At 38.1% G+C, this 16,377-nt stretch overlaps 1 protein-coding gene across 3 annotated transcripts in view; it reads right to left on the bottom strand.

The window, feature by feature from the left end:
• RFWD3 (ring finger and WD repeat domain 3) overlaps window positions 1–16,377 on the bottom strand; it is a 42,205-nt gene that overhangs the window by 12,206 nt on the left and 13,622 nt on the right. For 2 of the 3 annotated variants that reach the window (XM_068527828.1, XM_068527827.1), the window contains exons 4-8: window positions 11,381–11,478; window positions 7,994–8,188; window positions 7,803–7,894; window positions 3,010–3,124; window positions 2,284–2,512 (exon numbers count right to left, since the gene is read on the bottom strand). In XM_068527828.1, the coding sequence (XP_068383929.1) occupies window positions 2,284–2,512; window positions 3,010–3,124; window positions 7,803–7,894; window positions 7,994–8,188; window positions 11,381–11,478 (729 nt within the window). The remainder of the gene's footprint in view (window positions 1–2,283; window positions 2,513–3,009; window positions 3,125–7,802; window positions 7,895–7,993; window positions 8,189–11,380; window positions 11,479–16,377) is intronic. The other variant, XM_068527829.1, reaches the window with a different exon arrangement.

The raw sequence follows: 16,377 nt of genomic DNA, 5'->3' as shown, positions 1-16,377 counted from the left end.
TATACATACAATGGAATACTACCCAACAATAAAAAGAAATGAACTACTGATAGACACAATAATATGGCTAATCTTAAAAAAGTTATGTTGAAAAAAGCCAGACAAAAAAAGAGTAACACTGTATGGTTCCATTTATGTAAAATTCTAGAAAATATAAACTGATCTATCATGACAGAACGTGGTTGCCTGGGGATGGGGAGAGGAGGGAGGGACAGGTGGATGATGGATTACAAAAGGGCTTGAGCAAACTTTCAGGGTGACAGATATGTTCATTATGTAGACTGTGGCGATGGTTTCAGGAGTGTATACATGTATCAACACTCACCAAATGGTATATACCACGTTAAGTATGTGCAGTTTATTGTACATCAATTATACTTTAATAATAAAGCTGTTGGGGGAGAGGGAGAGAGAGAGAGAGAGAGAGAGAGAGAAAGACACTATTCCACCTGAACCACAGATACTCAAGATGTAGAAGAGATAATGAACAATACAGAATGGAGATAAGTAATTTCTGTGTCAGGTGGTCAAGATATGTTACCTTTTTCTGAAACAGAATGAAAACAGATGACATCAAGTATGCTAATCAAGGTATATCATTCCAAGAGAGGAAAAGAAAGCCAAAAACTTGTCCTTTTAAATTTATTTGTTACTCTGTTCTCTTACCAGGTTATGATAATACATTTATTTTTACCAAGTATCTATTTTACCTGAGTTATACACAAACAAAATTTGTCAAATCCTAGATTGAAGATCACACTTCTGCTTCACTAGGGAAAAAAGTGAGAGAAAGTTTACTGTGTTTTCTCCTGAAACAGAATTAGGAGAGCCAGAGAAACAAACACAGAAACTACAGGCTTTAAATCAACAAGGGAACATGAGTATTTGCCTAGTTAATCATTAAAGGAAACAAGAGGAAATTAGCATCATCAGTCTATCAGCTGTGCAGTATGGAATAGACACATTAAGAAATAAAGGAACAGATCACACCCAATTTGGGGAAACAACTGGAAGAAATAAGTATTTTTCCAATTAATGGGGAGGGTTTTATATGATGATAAATCTTTTTATTAAAATTTTGAATGGGATATAGGAACATTATAAACAATCCTTTTACTTTCCCCTCAATTGGAGCCTCCTGATAGCCTCTCAACTCATAGGTAATATTAGTGAATAGAGAAATATAAGATAATCTAGGGATTCCACCACCAATCCTATATATACCTAAGTGTGGGGGACGTAGTTTTGAAGCATTTGAATGTAACTTCTAAGTCGGGGGACAGGAAATCAGGCTGAAGCAAAGGGACCTGACAGTTGGCAGAAATCATATGCTGAAGACAGCAGGAAAAACATCTACAACATTGGGCATGTGAGATTTGGTTTTCAACATTAGGATAACCTAAAATTAAGCTTGAAAAGCACACAAAAAAGAGAAAAGCAGTATAATATTAATAAAATAATAATGTTCCCAAATTCTTTTATTTGGAATTTGTCAATTTGAACACTACTGAAAATAAGCATTAAATCTTGTTTTAACTCGAATTAGAGCTTGGGGTAGTGTTTTTTCAAATATTTCTAGTCTAAAATGAATCTGTACTTTAGTGGGACATACAGGAATGATGTTCTTATCCTTGGACAACCCACACTTCTAAGTACATATTCTCTCACTTTACCATGGTTCAGTATCTCTACCCTTTTGGTGAACAAATTTACAGAATGACATCAACAGACAGTACAGATATCTTTGCAGTACCCTAAAGTATCTGTATTAATAGGAAAGTGACTAGGAAAAAGTGATTTGGTGGGCTGTGGACAGTGTTCACTTACTAGTGAGTCCTGGATTCTCCAAGAAGGGAGGAGAGAAATAGAGTCCAATAATGAACATAAAAACTGAGGTTCTGGGGACTTCCCTGGTGGCGCAGTGGTTAAGAATCCACCTGCCAACGCAGGCAACACGGGTTCGAACCCTGGTCTGTGAAGATACCACATGCCGCAGAGCAACTAAGCCCGTGCGCCACAACTACTGAGCCTGCACTCTAGAGCCCACAAGCCACAACTACTGAAGCCTGCGTGCCTAGAGCCCGTGCTCTGCAGCAAGAGAAGCCACTGCATCTCCTAAGCCCATGCACCACAATGAAGAGTAACCCCCTCTCGCCGCAACTAGAGAAAGCCCACGCGCAGCGACGAAGACCCAACGCAGCCAAAAAATAAATAAATAAATATTCCTTAAAAAAACAAAACAAAACAAAAACAAAAAAACACCTGAGGTTCTGGACTATTCACCTGGAAGGAAGGAGGCCTGAGGAGAAGGCTGTGATACTACCAGGCAGCTCAGAGCATCACAGTATGTCATGACTCGGCAGTTTCCTGTTTGAGACACTGTGAATGTCTTCTGGAAATGGTATTTGTGTCGGCTCTGGCTGGAGGGCAGGCTGCTTAGGAAACGTGCTTGGGAACTCCCGGTCAGCTGTGAAATCTGACCCTGATGCTGCACAATAAGTTTTTTCAAGTCCTAAAATGAAAAAGATTTTGTAAATGTGAAGCTTTTTCGTTTGGTATTCCCCTCATACACAATTCCTTGATCTAATACAAGGATATTTCTTATCCTTTACAAGAAAATGTTAACATGAATCCTAAAGAACTGCTGCAGTTTTCACAATATTTCAACAAGCAATTGAAACAGGGAGAGCACAGAATCATAAAGCACTGAAAGTCCTTAATGGTCATTTTGTCTGAAATTCTCATTTAATTGGTAGATTCAAGGAAGTGAAATGACTTAAACAAGTTTTGATTATCAGGTGGCTGTTCAATTTTTAAAAAATTCACACTGCAGTAGAATTCATCATAAAGCATGTATATAAGCCCTAATCAGAAATAAAGACTTGATCATGTTTACTTCCTGAAAAACCTGGTAAATCCTATTCATATCTGAGATGAAACTAAATAATATTTAGATGCCTTCTTAATTCCTACTCCAAAAGTTCTTTGGATTAGAAAAGGCAAACTTACCTGAACACGACTGTGAAGCTTAGTGCATTCCTCAGTGAGGACTTGAAGCTGGAGCCGGCACTGTGCCGATTCTAACTCAGCCTTCTTCCTTAGCGTCTGCTCCTCTTCTAAGGAACTAGAGGGGGAAAGCCAGCAACAGGTGGAGATTAGAAAGACTACAGAAGACTTCTCATCAAGATGACATAGTAAATTCATGCTATGATATACACACTTTGCTGTAAATATGTCATGATAGTGAATAAAATATAACAAGTGAAAAATCTCTCAAGCCCAGAAACACTACAGAAAAGTAGCATGCAGGGCTGAACTCATGAGCCTACTGGGGTGGGTCTCAGTGTTGAAGTAGGCAGTGATGACCAGGAATTTGGCTCTTACTAGGGAATGGGGACCTAAAATGCAAAATGAGGGATTAGAGCCAAGCTCACTGCTTGAGTTAGAACTAAATTATAAAAGAGTAAAAATGACCTGTTAAAAGACCAAGATTATCTACTGGATAAAAAGAAAATAAGGTACTGGTTGTTCATCAGATATTCAAATTAAAGAACACTATAAAAAGAGGCTGGACTTCCCTGGTGGCCCAGGGGTTAGGAATCTGTCTGCAAGTGCAGGGGACATGGGTTCGAGCCCTGGTCTGGGAAGATCCCACATGCCACGGAGCAACTAACCCCATGTGCCACAACTAATGACCCTGCGCTCTAGAGCCCGCATGCCACAACTACTGAAGCCCACGTGCCTGGAGCCCGTGCTCCACAACAAGAGAAGCCACCGCAGTGAGAAACCCGCACACCACAACAAAGAGTAGCCCCGCCTAGAGAAAGCCCACGTGCAGCAACGAAGACCCAATGCAGCCATAAATAAATAAATAAATTAATTAATTAATTAAAAAAAGAGGCTGAAGTTAAAAAGACAGAAAGTATACACTAGGCAAATGTTAAAAAAAGACTGATTAGAATTAAAAAGGATGAACAGGCATAAAGAGGAACAATGTGTAATGAAAGGACATATTCACCAGGAATAAAAATCATAAATCTGAATGTTTCAAAACATGAAATGCAAAAAAAGAGATTTCCACTCCAATGAGATAGGAGAGAAAAAAAGATGAAAATTAGAAAGGAAGGGATAAAGTGGCTCTTATAATTCAAGAGAACCCACAAACTATTAGAGTTCAGCAAGGCTGCGGTAGTCAAGATCAAGAAAATTAGATCAACAGCATTCCCCATACACCAGATAACTGACTAGTAAATATAACAGAAAAAAATTCATTCGAAATAGCATTCTAACAACAGCAACCTAGGAATAAAGTTAAGGCCTTTAAGAAGCAAAATACAGTTATACAAGACACAAAGGAAACAGTGAATAAGTGAAAGGATATTATATAATGTTCATAGCTGGAAAGACTAAATTGAAGTACTGGTGCAAGAATTAACAAACAGACCCCAGAACAACAGAGTAGTCCATTCATAATATAGAAACTTAATTTAGGATAGAGGTAGCAATGGAAATTTATATAGAAAGAATATTTCTATATAAATTTTTATTTATTAATTTAAAATTATTTATTAGTTTTTAAATTATTAATTTTAACAATTAATACAATTGTGGTTATCCATAATACTAGATTTTAGGTAGACTAAAAACTAGTGTAAAAACTAAAACTTTTAGGGGCTTCCACGGTGGCGCAGTGGTTGAGAATCTGCCTGCCAATGCAGGGGACACGGGTTCGAGCCCTGGTCTGGGAAGATCCCACATGCTGCGGAGCAACTAGGCCCGTGAGCCACAACTACTGAGCCTGCGCGTCTGGAGCCTGTGCTCCGCAACAAGAGAGGCCGCGATAGTGAGAGGCCCGCGCACCGCGATGAAGAGTGCCCCCCACTTGCCACAACTAGAGAAAGCCCTCGCACAGAAACGAAGACCCAACACAGCCATAAAAATAAATAAATAAATAAATTAAAAAAAAAAAAAAAAAAAAGAATGAGAGAACTCAAAATGGAGAAGAAAGTGAAACAAAACCTCTGGTCAAGATGTAACCATAAACTCTCTTCTAAGAACCCCAACACGGTAAATTTCCTCAAAAATTATAAAAATTAAAAAAAAAAAAAAAAAAAAAAAAAAAAAAACTAAAACCTTTAAAGACATTTAAAAGGGGCTTCCCTGGTGGCACAGTGGTTAAGAATCTGCCTGCCAGTGCAGGGGACATGGGTTCGAGCCCTGGTCCAGGAAGATCCCACATGCCACAGAGCAACTAAGCCCATGCGCCACAACTACTGAGCCCGTTCGCCTAGAGCCCGTGCTCCGCAACAAGAGAAGGCGCCACAATGAGAAGCCTGCGCACCGGAACGAAGAGTAGCCCTCGCATGCCACAACTAGAGAAAGCCCACAGGCAGCAACGAAGACCCAACGCAGCCAAAAGAAAAAATTTATTAAAAAAAAAAAAAAAGACATTTCAAAGAAGATATTATGTCTCCATGATTGTAATGTAGTAGGGACAAAAACACACAAAACGAGAGACTGATAAATGACTACACTAAAATTAAAAACTTGTGTTTAACAAAAGATACCATAGACAAGTTAAAGAGACAAACCATAAACTAGAAGATGACATTTGCAACGTATACAACCAACAAAGAGTTGGAATAAGGAAAACAAAGAACTATAAATCAGTAAGAAACAATATATTTTTTTCAATATAAATGAGCAAAATATTTGAGCACAATGTATAGAAAAGTAGGTTCAACCGCGATTGAGGAAAAGCAAATTAAAGTAAATACTACTTCACTCCATGAAACTGGCAAAAATTAAGTCTGATAATACAAAGTAGGTGAGGGTATGAAAAAAAATGAGAAATCTCTTACACTGCTGCTGGTATATACTGGATTAGCCTCTTGGAAGAGCAATTTGACAATATCTAGTAAAGCTGAAATTACATGTACGCTATGATAAAGCAAAGCCACTTCTAGACCTAAAGAAACTCTCACCTATCTCTCTGCAGCATGGCTTATATTAACAAAAACTGGAAACCACCTAACTGTCCACCAATATGAAATACATATAGGTAAACTCTAATTAGAGAAATAGAATATTATATAGAAATTAAAATGAATCAACTAGAGCCACATCTATCAACTAGGATATGTGCCTCAGAGTATTAAGCAAAAATCAAGTCTGGGGCTTCCCTGGTGGCGTAGTAGTTGAGAGTCTGCCTGCCAATGCAGGGGACACGGGTTCGAGCCCTGGTCTGGGAAGATCCCACATGCCGCGGAGCAACTGGGCCCGTGAGCCACAATTACTGAGCCTGCGCGTCTGGAGCCTGTGCTCCGCAACAAGAGAGGCCGCGATAGTGAGAGGCCCGCGCACCACGATGAAGAGTGGCCCCCGCTTGCTGCACCTAGAGAAAGCCCTCGCACAGAAACGAAGACCCAACACAGCCATAAAATTTAAAAAAAATTAAAAAAAAATCAAGTCTGATTAAGTACATCTTTGTACATATCCTTTATCATTTCTTCAGAGAAAATGCCTGAAGCAGAATTACTTTTAGACTTCTGAAGCATATTGCCAAAGGCCTCTCTAAATGTTTGTGCCCGTGTACATTTTTACCAGTAATACATGAGCGAACCCACATCCCTGTAGTCTCTCAGTGCAGGTTCTTTTTATTTTTTTTGGCTGTGCTGCGAGGCATGTGGGATCTTAGTTCCCTGACCAGGAATCGAACCTGTGCCCCTTGCAGAGGAAGCGTGCAGTGTTAACCACTGGACCGCTAGGGAAGTCCAGTGCAGGTATTTTTAATCTTTAATGTTCTTAGAGCATATTTTAAGTAGTGTTATTAGCATTTGTTCATGGGCTTCCAAAATCTCGATACTTTCTTGCATTGTATGACAAGTGCAAAGCTTCAGTTATGAGACTTCTTTGCAGAGTACTGTTGCAGGAGGGCTTAGGGACACAAGAAACAAAAATCCTCAGTTTTTAAAAAGTATCATTAAGTCTATTCTAGTGACAAAGAGATTGAGACTTGGGAGTGTGTTCTAGATGGCCATGAATTGGCTACAAAGAGTAAGACAGAGGATTCCCTGATTCAGTGTTCACAGTATTTAGGAGCAGAGGCAGGCAGTAAATGTAATCCCTAGGGAAGAATCTGGACAGGCTACAAAAAATCCAGGCTATCTTTCTGATTGGGTCTGCTTCCCAGCCTAGGTGTGAGGTATTACTGTATGGCTAAAGGTTTCTCTATGACTTTTTTTTTTTAAATTAATTTATTAATTTATTATTTATTTTTGGTTGCACTGGGTCAGTTGCTGTGCGCGGGCTTTCTCTAGTTGCAGTGAGCAGGGGCTACTCTTCCTTGCGGCGCGCGGGCCTCTCATTGCGGTGGCTTCTCCTGTTGCGGAGCACGGGCTCTAGGCACGCGGGCTTCAGTAGTTGTGGCTCGCGGGCTCTAGAGCGCAGGTTCAGTAGTTGTGGCTCATGGGCCCAGTTGCTCCATGGCATGTGGGATCTTCCCAGACCAGGGCTCGAACCCGTGTCCCCTGCACTGGCAGGCGGGTTCCTAACCACTGTGCCACCAGGGAAGCCCCAGATCATCATTTTTAATGCTATATGGAGAGCAAACCATGCTTCAGATGATCAGACATGTATCATAAATCACAGTGTTAGACAGATTGCCAACGATCCCCAGAGATCCCCAGTCACGGCCCAAGGAAAGCCTCAGAACCACATTAAGAGTGACTCATACCTTTTTCAGAGGTGCATACAAAGAACCAAAAGGGAATATTCCAGCTAGGCAGACTCTTGCCACCTACCTTTTCATGAGCTCCTGTTCACTAGCGTCCAAAGCTCTCAGGGTTCGGGCATAAAGGACAACGATGTCACTGTGCTTGGCTTTCTTGTTGCACTAAGGAGCCCAATGGGACACAGTAAGTGTGGTTCTAAGAATCCTCCTGACTTAACATGTTGACTGTGCACATGCACAGTTCTTAACTATGGTCTTTACCTGAGGACATTTTCGTGCCTGTCCTTTGAGCCACTTAGAAATGCACTTATACCCAAAGAGGTGCCCACAGCGCAATGCCGAGAGCCGGTGATCCCCAGCATTGGTCCACTGTTCCAAACATATTGTGCAAGTGTCCACTTCTTCCTCATCCACAGAAGCAGAAGCTAGAAGAGGATTAGACTTCTGGGGAGACTGCTAGGTGGAAACCAGAATACATTCAAATTAGAGAAAATGCAAAATCAGTCTTGAAGAAGATGTGAAACTCTTATCAAATTAACAAAAAAATCACACAAAAATGATACAAATGCAATTGAAAATGCCAAAGAAAAACCCCAACACCCATGAATCACTTCCCATTCTTTCCAGAATGCAATCTGGTCAAAGGTAATATAAGCCATGAAAATATTATTACCCTTTGAGCTTATAAAATTCTTGATTATCTTTCATTCAAATGACAAAAAAGAGCTATATTTATGAAGATATTAAAACAAAACAAAACTAGAAGTGACCCAGTTAAATAACAACAGGGAATATTAAGTTTGTTATACATTCGAAATTAGGTCCATAATCAATTCAAGTAGCTATAAAATACCTGGCTCATGTGAATAAAGAAAAAAAAATACCAGGAAAAAAACAAAGGATATAAACAACTCACACAAAAATACAAATGGTCAGTAAGTGTTCACTTATAATTAAAGAAATGAAAATTCAAGTAAGAGACCACATTTTTACTTTTTCATCTATTAGATGGCATAAATTGATGTCTGATGACACCAAGCACTGAGGGTGAGGGAGAAATGGGCATGCTTACATACTGTTGCTGCAAGTAGAAACTGGCACAAATTTTCCAGAGGGCAACTTGGCATTATCTATCAAAACTAAAAATACATACATCTTTCCTTTGATATACCAATCTCTCTGCTAGAAATATATCCCATGAATATAATCACAAATATTTGCCAAGACAATAGTACAAAGATGCTCAGTGCAGCATGATCTCATTAGGAAGCAACAGCAACAACAAAGAAAGAAAGAAAAAGGGAACAACCATAGTGTACATGGCAAGGGAAGAGTTAACTAAAAATGTATTCCTATGTAAAAACACTGTGCAGCTATTACTGCCAATAAGAATGAGATTCAACTTTATGGACTGACACTAAAAGGCTCTCCAAAATGCAGTAAGTTGGGGGAAAAGGAACCAGTCTCAGAACAGGATATTATATAATCCCTCTTGTGTGAATTTTAAAATAGAACATTTAAATGAATTCAGTAAAGTTGAAGGATACAAAATTCATCTACGGAAATCTGTTGCATTTCTACACACTAAAAATGAACTATCAGAAAGAGAAATTAAGAAAATAATCCCATTTGTGAACTACATCAAAAAGAACAAAATACCTAGAAATAAATCTAACTGAATAGGTAAAAGACCTGTACTCTGAAAACTATAAGACACTGATGAAAGAAATTGAAGACAACACAAACAAATGGAAAGATATACTATGCTCATGGATTGGAATAATTAACACTGTTAAAATAATCATACCCCCGCCAGGCAATCTATAGAGTCAATGCAATCCCTGTCAAAATATGAATAACATTTTTCACAGAACTAGAATAATTCTAAAATTTGTATGGAAACACAAAACTCCAAATAGCCAAAGCAATCTCAAGAAAGAAGAACAAAGTTGGAAATATTACACTCCCTGATTTCAAACTATACTACAAAACTACAGTAATCAAAACAGCATGGTACTATCACATAAGCAGACATATAGATCAATGGAACAGAACAGAGAGCCCAGAAATAAACCCACACTTATATGGGCAATTAATTTACGACAAAAGAGGCAAGAATAGACAACGGGGAAAAGACAGCCTCTTCAATAAATGGTGTTGGGAAATCTGGACAGCTACGTGCAAAAAAATCAAACTGGACTACTTTCTCACATCATATACAAAAGTAACCTCAAAATGGACTAAAGATTTAAATATAAGACCTGAAATCATAAAACTTCTAGAAGAACACATAGGCAGTAGGCTCTTTGACATCGGTCCTAGCAGTTGTTTTTTGAATATGTCTCCTCAGGCAAGGGAAGCAAGCAAAAATAAACAAACAGTACTACATCAAACTAAAGCTTTTGCACAGCAAAGGAAACTATCAACAAAATGAACAGGCAGCCTACTGAATTGGAGAAGACATTAACAAAAGATACATCTGATAAGAGGTTAATATCCAAAATAAACAAAGAGCTCACACAACTCAACAGCAAGAAAACAACCTGATTAAAAATGGGCAAAAGACATGAACAGACATTTTCCCAAAGAAACAGCCAACAGACACATAAAAAAAGATGCTCAGCATCACTAATTATCAGGGAAATGCAGATTAAAACCACAAAGAGATACCACCTTATACCTGTCAGAATGGCTATCATCAAAAAGACAACAAATAACAAGCATTGGCGAGGATGTGGAGAAAAGGGAACACTCATGCACTGTTGGTGGGAATGTAAATTGGTGCACCCACTATAGGAAACAGTATGGAGTGTGGACAAATACCATATGATCTCACTTACATGTGGAATCTGAAAAATAAAACAAAACAAAAAAACTCAGACTAACAGACACAGAGAACAAATGGGTGAGTGCCAGAGGGAAGGGGAGTGGGGTATGGCAAAATAGGTGAAGGGGATTAAGAGGTACTAACCTCCAGTTATAAAATAATAAACCATGGGGAGGTAATATATAGCATGAAAAATGTGGTCAGTAATATTGTAATAACTTTGTATGGGGACAGATGGTTACTAAACTTATTGTGGTGATCACTTCATAATGTATGCAAATGTCAAGTCACTTTGCAGTACATTTGAAACTAACAGAATACTGTACATCAACTATATTTCAATAAATAAAGAAAAAACATTTATACACATAAGTAAATTTATATGAGAGTAACTTTTCTAGAGAGAATAAATAAAAACAGAAACTTGCAAAAAGTGGATCAATGATGTTTTGGAACTGGCAGGGTCCACAGTTGGTATAAATAAGTCTCAGATTAAGGACAGTGATATTTGTAATTTTTAAAAATAAAAACTGTTTATCTCATAGCAATCTTTCTGCCAGACAGTTCATAAACTGCATTCATATCTACTACTTTAACTGATACTTAACCTTGTTAGGTGGACAGGACAAGTTCTCCTCACATCTTCCCCTACCCCATGTTTTTAAACCTAAGGGGAGGCAGTCACACAAATAATGAGTAACTTGTATAGGATCTACACCTGGACCCCTTGCCTACAAAGTCTGTGGGCTTTCCACTTTAATCTGCAGCTGCCTTTTTAAATGTAAATCGAAACCTCTCATTTAAAAGGATGTTCATATTACCTGTTTGGGGAGAGCCTCTCCTCCACCGATACATGTAACTTCTTGCTCTGTTGAGATATCTCTTAGTTGCTCTGCCAAGTCGTTACCTCCTAGTTGCTCTGCCAAGTCGTTTCCAGAAATGATGGGATAGGTAATATGTAAAAGAAGATATAAGTCAGGTATGAGGCTAGCAGGAGAGCCTGACTCACCACAGCTTTCCATTTCTAATTGATACTGTTGCTGTAAAAGGAATGACAATTTCCCCAAGTAGCATCAATGAATCCTTTTTTTTTTTTTGGCTGTGCAGCACGTGGGATCTTAGTTTCCTGACCAGGGACTGAACCCACGCCTCCTGCAGTGGAAGCATGGAGTCCCAACCACTGGACCGCCAAGGAAGTCCTAATGAATTCATTTTTAAATGTAGACAGAATAGTAAACTAACCCACAAGTACCCATCACCCATTTCAAAAATAATATTTTGCCAATCTTGTTCCAAATAAGCCCCCATTCCCATTATTTTCTTTCCTAATAACAAACCCTAAAATGTGGTTTCACTTGGAAAAACTTTTGTGGCACTCACTGATAAGGACTTTTTTTTTTTACATAAACACTATACCTAACAAAATTAATTATACTATATCTAACAAAGTTAACAATAATCCTTCAATACCATCCCAGACACCCAGTTTGTACTCAAAATTTCCCAGTTGTTGTTGTTGCTTTTTGTGGCCACATAGTGAGGCATGCAGGATCTTCCCCAACCAGGGAACGAACCCATGCCCCTCGTAGAGTCTTAACCACTGGACCACCAGGGAAGTCCCTCCCAATTGCTTTAAAGTTGCTCTTTACAATAGATTTATTCCAATCAGGATCCAAACAAGGTCTCCAAACAGTGAGCTTGGATTGTTATGTCTCTTAAGTCTTTTTCATTTATAACAATTCTCCTTCACTTATTTCTATCCCCTCCTTGTCACTGATTTGTTGAGGGAGATTTGATCATTTGTCTTATGAAATGTCCTACATCCTGGATTTGGCTGATTGCTTCCTGTGGTATTCCTTACTTACTGCTCCACTGCCTGCCTTTCCTATAAACTGGCCGTTAGACCTAGATGTTTTTGTAGATTCAATTCTGTTTTTTGGAAAGAGGAAGGGCAGCAAGAAACTTAGGTTTTGTGCTTCTGATAGCAGTACACCAGGAGGCTCATACTGGGTTCAGGTGATGTCAGTCTGACCCCTAGACTATCTGGTTCCTCAACAACCTTTCACAGCTTCCATTAATGGTCAAGATAGTAATCTTAACTTTTAGTCATTTTTCTTTTTGAGGCTCAAATTGTTCCATCGTAGGCCAGAGAGAATCCCTTCAAATTGGCTCTTTTAAAAAAAAAATCTTTTATTGAAATGTAATATGCATACAGAAAAGTGTACCATAAATATTTTTACTGAATTTTCACAAACTGAACTATAAACCAGAACATCACCAACGACCCTAAGAGTGCCCCTTATACCCTTATGTCCTTTTATCTTGGGTGACAGGCAGGGAGGTGACCTTGCCCCCAAAAGTAACTTACTTTACTAAATTTTAACACCATCTACTGGTTTTGCCTGTTTTTGTATATAAATGGCATCTGAGTTACCCACTTTCTGCTACTTTTGTTTGACATTCTTTGCAAAATTTTTCCATACTAATGTGTGGAGTTGTAGTTCATTTTCACTTCTGTACAGTGTTTTACTGCATAAATATATAACATTTATTTATCCATTCTACTGCTAACGGGTTTGTGGATAGTTTTCAGTTTTTTCCTATTACAAACAGTGTTATTACATTCTTGTACATGTCGTTCATGAACACATGTACTCATTTCCTTGGCTATATACCTAAAAGTGAAATTGTTGAGCCACTGGTTCTATATATATATAGTGAGTTTATAACAATACTAGCAAAATGTTTGTACCAATTTACGTTTTGATGTAAAAGAGGATATCAAAATCATAAAATGTGGGGGAGAAGAGTAAGAAAATGTAGATTTTTAAAAAAAAATTTCCTAAAATGTATTTGAACCCATATGACTACCAGTCTAAGGCAAGCAGATATAGGAAAGGGTTACTACACTTGAAAAACAGGGTAACCACAAATTAAAAACATACACAAAAACCAAAAAGAAGAGAACGTAAGTATAATACAAAAGATAATCAGGGGGAAGGGATAAATTGGGAGACTGGGATTGACAAATACACACTACTATATATAAAATAGACAACTAATAAGAACCTACTGTATAGCACAGGGAACTCTACTCAATACTCTCTAATGACCTATATGGGAACAGAATCTAAAAAAGAGTGGATGTATGTATATGTATAACTGATTCACTTTGCTGTACAGCAGAAACTAACACAACATTGTAAATCAACTATACTCCAATAAAAATTAATAATAATAATAAAAAGAATCAAACCACAAAAGGAAAAACAAAAAGAAAAAAAGGGACAAAGAAGAAATATAAAATCAATGGGAAAACAAGGTTTAAAATGGCAATAAATACGTATCTATCAATAATTACCTTAAGGACTTCCCTGGTGGTGCAGTAGTTAAGAATCCGCCTGCCAACGCAGGGGACAGGGGTTTGATCCCTGGTCTAGGAAGATCCCACATGCCACAGAGCAACTAAGCCCATGTGCTGCAACTACTGAAGCCTGCGCGTCTAGAGCCCATGCTCCACAACAAGAGAAGCCACTGCAAGGAGAAGCCTGCGCACGGCAATGAAGAGTAGCCCCCACTCGCTGCAACTAGAGAAAGCCCGTGCACAGCAATGAAGACCCAACAGAGCCAAAAAAAATAAATAAAGATAAATTTTTTAAATTTTAAAAATTGAGAAAATAATAAACTGTAACATTAAAAAATAAATAAATGGTACATTTCTTAAAAAAAAAAAATTACTTTAAATGTCAATGGACTAAATGCTCCAATCAAAAGACACAGAGTGGCAGACTGGATAAAAAAAAACAAGAGCCTACAATATGCTGCCTACAAGAGACCCACTTTAGGGCAAAGCACACATACAGATTGAAAGTGAGGGGATGGAAAAAGATATATCATGCTAACGGAAATGATAAGAAAGTGGGGGTCGCAATACTCATATCAGACAAAATAGACTTTGAGAAAAAGGCCATAAGGAAAGATACAGGACACTACTAATGATAAAAAGGATCAATACAAGAAGAGGATTTTAACTCGTCAACATATATGCACCTAATATAGAAGCATCAAAATACATAAAACACAATTAACAGACATAAAGGGAGAGACTGACAGGAATACAATAATAGTAGGAGACTTTAACACCCCACTCACGTCAATGAACAGATCTTCTAGACTGAAAATCAATACAGCAAACAGAGATCCTAAATGATACAACAGAACTGTTAGACTTAAGTGATATTTTTAGAAATTATCTCAAGCATCTTTTGTGACCACGACAGCATGAAACTAGAAATCAACCACAGAAAAAGAAATGAGAAAAAAACGATTACATGTAAACTAAACAACATGCTACTAGACAACCAATGGGTCAACAATGAAATCAAACAGGAAATTAAAAAATACCTTGAGACAAATGACAATGAAAACACAACCATACAAAATCTATGGGATGCAGCAAAAGCAGGTCTTACAGGGAAGTTCAAGCAATACATGCCTTCCTCAAAAAACAAGAACATGAAGAGATATGGGAACATATGTATATGTATAACTGATTTACTTTGTTATAAAGCAGAAACTAACACACCATTGTAAAGCAATTATACTCCAATAAAGATGTTAAGAAAAAATAAATAATGCCACATCAAAAGCAACACTATGTACCAGAGGCCACGTTACTGTGTTCTAGTAAAGATGGTAAATGTAGCACAGCAAAAAAGAACACGTTTTTTTGTCATAAACATGTCTGTTTATGACAAACTCACAGACAATATAACACTCAATGGTGAAAAGCTGAAAGCCTTCCTGCTAAAATCTGGAACAAGACAAGGATGCCCACTCTCACCACTTCTATTCAACATAGTACTGGAAGTCCTAGCCACAGCAATCAGACAAGAAAAAGAAATAAAAGGTATCCAAATTGGAAGGGAAGAGGTAAAACTGTCATTATACGCAGATAATATGATACTATGTATATAAAATCTTAAGGATTCCACACAAAAACTACTAGAACTAATAAACGAATTCAGCAAAGTAGCAGGATACAAGATTAACATACAGAAATCGGTTGCATTTCTTTACACTAACAATGAAGTATCAGAAAGGGGATGTAAAAATACAATACCTTTTAAAAATCACACCCGCAAGGGACTTCCCTGGCAGTCCAATGGTTAAGACTCCGCACTTCCACTGCATGGGACATGAGTTCAATCCCTGGTTGGGGAACTAAGACCCCGCATGCTGTGCGGCCAAAAAGAAGAAAGAAAAAAATCACACCCCCCAAAATAAAATATTTAGAAATAAACCTGACTAAGGAGGAGAAAGACTTATTCACTGAGAACTATAAAACATTAATAAAGGAAACTGAAGATGATTCAAAGAAATGGAAAGATATCCCATGCTCTTGGACTGGAAGAATTAATATTGCTATAATGGCCATACTACCCAAAGCAACCTACAGATTTAATGCAATCCTTATCAAATTACCCATGACATTTTCCACAGCACTAGAACAAATAATCCTAAAATTTATATGGAACCATAAAAGACCCAGAACTGCCAAAGCAATCCTGAAGAAAAAGAACGAAGCAGGAGGCATAACCCTCCCAGACTTCAGACAATACCACAAAGCTACAGTAATCCAAACAGCATGGTACTGGCACAAAAACAGACATATGGATCAATGGAACAGAAAATAGAGCCCAGAAATAAACCCACCCACCTACAGTCAATTAATCTTCAACAAAGGAGGCAAGAATATACAATGGGAAAAAGACAGTCTCTTTTGCAAGTGGTGTTGGGAAAGTTGGACAGCCACACG

The sequence above is a fragment of the Eschrichtius robustus genome, chromosome 19, assembly GCF_028021215.1.
Source record: "Eschrichtius robustus isolate mEscRob2 chromosome 19, mEscRob2.pri, whole genome shotgun sequence".
NCBI classification, from domain to species: domain Eukaryota; kingdom Metazoa; phylum Chordata; class Mammalia; order Artiodactyla; family Eschrichtiidae; genus Eschrichtius; species Eschrichtius robustus.
This window is presented reverse-complemented; position numbering and strand designations above follow the sequence as displayed.